Genomic DNA, 3,957 nt, shown 5'->3' with positions numbered 1-3,957 from the left:
TTATAATGTTGTGTTTAAGATAGAAGGAATAAATGAAGTGTATACTATCTTCTTTTTGTTATCTTTAAGCACAAAACCCCAATTACCTTAATCAACATCAAGGATGACACTTCCATATTTTATTTATTCATTTATCCAACAATTATATATATATATATATATATATAATATCATTATTTTATTTCAATTTTATTTAATTTATTTACATCATTAAAATGTAATACTTTATCATTAAAAGGAATTGTAGAATAGTTTATAAAAAAAATTGTTGAAATCCTATAAAGATTAGAGTTTTTTTTATAGTATCTTTTATATGAGTCTTTTATAGTATCTATATAAGTGGGTATAAATTTTACTTTATAAGTGCATGAGATTGAGTTAAACTTAAAATTCACTAGTTAATAAAAATATTGAAAAATGATTAGTTTGGTAACATTATAACGTTACATCTATACTTGAGATACTTTAGATTGGATTGGAGTAAATATCATAAATTTTGATGCCATATATTTGTACACTGCATATACTTTGTCTACCACAACCTCTGCCAATTACATTATTTGGCTGTAACTAACTATTTATCTTCACACAAAGTGTTTGAATGCCAAAACAGAGCCGCTAAAAAAAATGGAAAGAACAAATCAATCTTCATTCATTGTTGTGACGAGGAAATCAATCAGTTTGTCCCGTGCAATTGAAGAGGCATAGGTGGAGCCATGGTTCTTCTCTTCCACAGGTTAATTTCTTTCCGTGGCTTCAAATTAAGCACACCAACTCCACCACCCACCAAAATGGGTGCTGAAAAAGGGATCATAACCTCTTCCTCCTCTTCTTCACCATCACTACTCTCCACTCTGTAATCATCGGAATAGTAATCAATCTCCGCTTCATCTGGCGCCACCTGAGCCACCTTCCAATCAAAACTAGCAAGAGCGTCACGTCCACTTGAAAACCTTCTCACCTGACTCACGTGCGGTGCACGTGCTGCGTCACCGAGAGCATGATTCCCATCACTAATATCTCCCGGAGCAGAAGCATTGGATTTCCTTCCCTCAGATTTCGGCTTCGCCGCGTGGAATAGCAACATCTTTTGAAACGTTGAAGCGTGCTTCTTTACCTCTGCGTCTCTTGAAGCAGACGATGATTTGTTGCGAGCAACGTTCGTGGCTTCTTTTGGCCTGGTCATCACGCTCTTAGTCTTGGCTTTTTTTATCTGTTTCTTCTTGTGCTTGATCTGTCCCATGCAGGAGATTTTCGGTGAAGTGGGTTCCTGAGAATAAATTCCATTGATGCCGTTTCTATCGTGGGTTTTTCTTCTAGCTTCATGGGGTATCATGGACACCATAGGTTTTGATTTATGGTCCCTTCCTGGGCTGAACGGAGGGTTTTGAAATGTCATGGTCACTGCTGCAACTGCTTTTGGTAGTGCCTTCAAGATTTTGTTCCTAAGTTTTAGTTGTTTCTCCATAACCACAGTTTGTGAAAGAAAGATCACCAGAAGCTCAAGGAGTTGGATTTTGATATTTGGTATTCTGTGTTTTGTGTTTTGTTTTAATCCATGGACTCTATTTATATACTACCTTGAATTGTTGACGAAGGATAAGGGTGGAACTTCTTATTACTCTTTTTTTATTAGTTTATTAATGATTGATTGTGTCAAGAAAGGTGGGTAACTGAGAAAGGGTTTGGTCAAACAAAACCAGTAATGTGACTCGGCAAATAAAAAACAGCTGTTTGTTTAGGCTAAGAAACGTAAGTCACATAAGTATGTTTTTATAACCCCAAACTGAGGATAATTTTTTAATTAAATTTTTTATTTTATAGGAATTAAATTTTGCAAAAATATTATTTTTAATTCCTAGAAATAGACAATGTGTTATTGATGGTCAACTCAATATTTACAAGTGTAGATTTAATTAAGTGATATATATTGTTGAAATTTTATCAAATAATTAAACATGTTTTTAGTAATTGAGGTTTGACGAGGTAAGTAAGGTAAGTAATGTTGATATTACCTATAAAGTTTATTAACTGTCATGTTATTTAGAAAGATGTTATTTTAGTCATAGTTGAAATAACTTGATTTTTGGTAAGGAGTGATTTTCATTTCTTAATTTTCCCTCTCAATCAACATTTTCAACGAAAAGGGACAACACTCATTTAGAATAAGTTGAAGGAGTTTTACTTGATACTTGCTATTGATGATTCTATTTCACTTTTTTGTGACATTGCGACCATAATGAGTATGGTGAAAAAGTGTCATGAGGTGTGGTACAACAATGTTAGAATTATTGTCTTTTTATATTAGAATTCTATAACATATTGAAGACTAAAAATAATATTTTGTATAATAAAAAATAAAATTTAAAATTTTTCAATTAAAAGGCTAAAAGAACAATATCTTGAGATATATGACTAAAAATATATTTAAGTATTTAATTAACTTCCAAAATATGATGTCAATCACTTAAATCAACCTGATAAATGATATTAGTAATCCATTACCATTTTATCAATGCACTAGTATAGTTTAACTCTAGAGACTAAAAATACTATTTTGTAAAATTAAAAAGTTAAATAAAAAACCTTTTAATTGGAGGAGAAAGAAATAATGTTCCTAATTTAGAAAACTAAAAAGTTATATATACTTATATATATTTATAGGATTAAATAAGAATACTTCTTAAACCAACGTAACATATCTAATTGTAGAACGAGTAACCAAATTTATTCAACCCTTGTTATAAAAAAAAAGGTGCGGTGGCATGGGGAGATTCTTTGGGTCACCAAGTAGGTAGTGTGAAACAACTTGCAGCTGATTTAGTGTCATTTTCTTCGTCTAACACATAGACTTGCTGTAATCGCTTTTTTTTTTTTGAAATAAGAAACGAGAAATACAATAAACATAGGAGTATCTTTTTAATAGTATATTATTTTTATCAATTAAAATTTATTATAAATCGTAAAAATTTGTTGATCCACATGTTATTTAACGTATTTTTCTACTAATTTTATACTTTACAATAATTTTAATCAATAAAATAATGTGTTGGTTAGTATCACTTTTATTTTATTTATAATAAAAATGTTAAATTAATTATAAGAGTTTTTTTTTTTAAATTGTAAGAAAAAGATGAATTATACTTCGTATGTTTTAAAATAAATAGATTTTGTATAAGATTTGTGCTCAATTTAAAAAATATATAATTATATCATACTAAAACATTTTTTTTCTTTACATATTTGGAGTTGGATTTGATAGATTTTTATTAATTCTAATAATGATGTTTTTATTTTATTTTATTAAGAGTGATACTAGTCCTTTTGTTAAATTAATTAAGCTTGTTGTGATCACTTTTTCTATTTGGATGATATGACATATGATGAATTATACTAGATTTCAGGATAAGATTGTTGTTTCTCGGACTATTTCAGTCATTAAAAATTTAATAAAAAATGATATGTTAGATTTCAACGCGACTAAGTTTTTTGGTATTAATATTCGTAATGGTAAAATTTTTCATCATCTTCCTATGAAATGAGAGTTTCCTTCACCAAGCTGGGTTAAAATTAACACTGATGGTATGACTAGGGGTTACCCTGATCTTGCTACTTGTGGAGGTATTTTCCGCGGGAGCATGGAGGAGTTTATTGGTGATTTTTCTGCGTTTATTGACGTTCAGACGTTTTGGTTGATGAGTTTTATGATGTTAAATATCTTACGAAGAAGCTCAAAAGATGAGTCTTACTAATGTATGACTTGAATGTGATTTTTCCTTGGTTAGTGGTGCATTTACTACTAGGACTAGTGGATACTTCGTGATCGGTGAAACACTTGTCTTAATTACTATGGGAAAATAAAGTTTAGGGTTACTCATATTTTTTCGTGAAGGGAATGTATGTGCAGATAAACTGGCTAACATATGATTTATTTATAAATACTCATTTCATTGGTAA

General features: G+C 30.0%; 1 protein-coding gene across 1 annotated transcript; it reads right to left on the bottom strand.

The window, feature by feature from the left end:
- Positions 1 to 470: 470 nt before the first annotated feature.
- Positions 471 to 1,552, bottom strand: LOC137821968 (uncharacterized protein At1g76070-like). The gene has a single exon (XM_068626793.1). The coding sequence runs from the start codon at positions 1,466 to 1,468 to the stop codon at positions 677 to 679; it is 792 nt and encodes a 263-aa protein (XP_068482894.1). The 5' UTR covers positions 1,469 to 1,552; the 3' UTR covers positions 471 to 676.
- Positions 1,553 to 3,957: the final 2,405 nt, after the last annotated feature.

The sequence above is a fragment of the Phaseolus vulgaris genome, chromosome 9 (genome assembly GCF_000499845.2).
Source record: "Phaseolus vulgaris cultivar G19833 chromosome 9, P. vulgaris v2.0, whole genome shotgun sequence".
NCBI classification, from domain to species: domain Eukaryota; kingdom Viridiplantae; phylum Streptophyta; class Magnoliopsida; order Fabales; family Fabaceae; genus Phaseolus; species Phaseolus vulgaris.
The sequence above is the reverse complement of the archived record's forward strand: the minus strand, read 5'-3'. Positions and strand labels throughout refer to the sequence as shown.

Coding starts and splice junctions, on each gene's coding strand:
- LOC137821968 (XM_068626793.1), bottom strand. CDS start 1,468: ATGGAGAAACAACTAAAACTTAGGAACAAAATCTTGAAGGCACTACCA.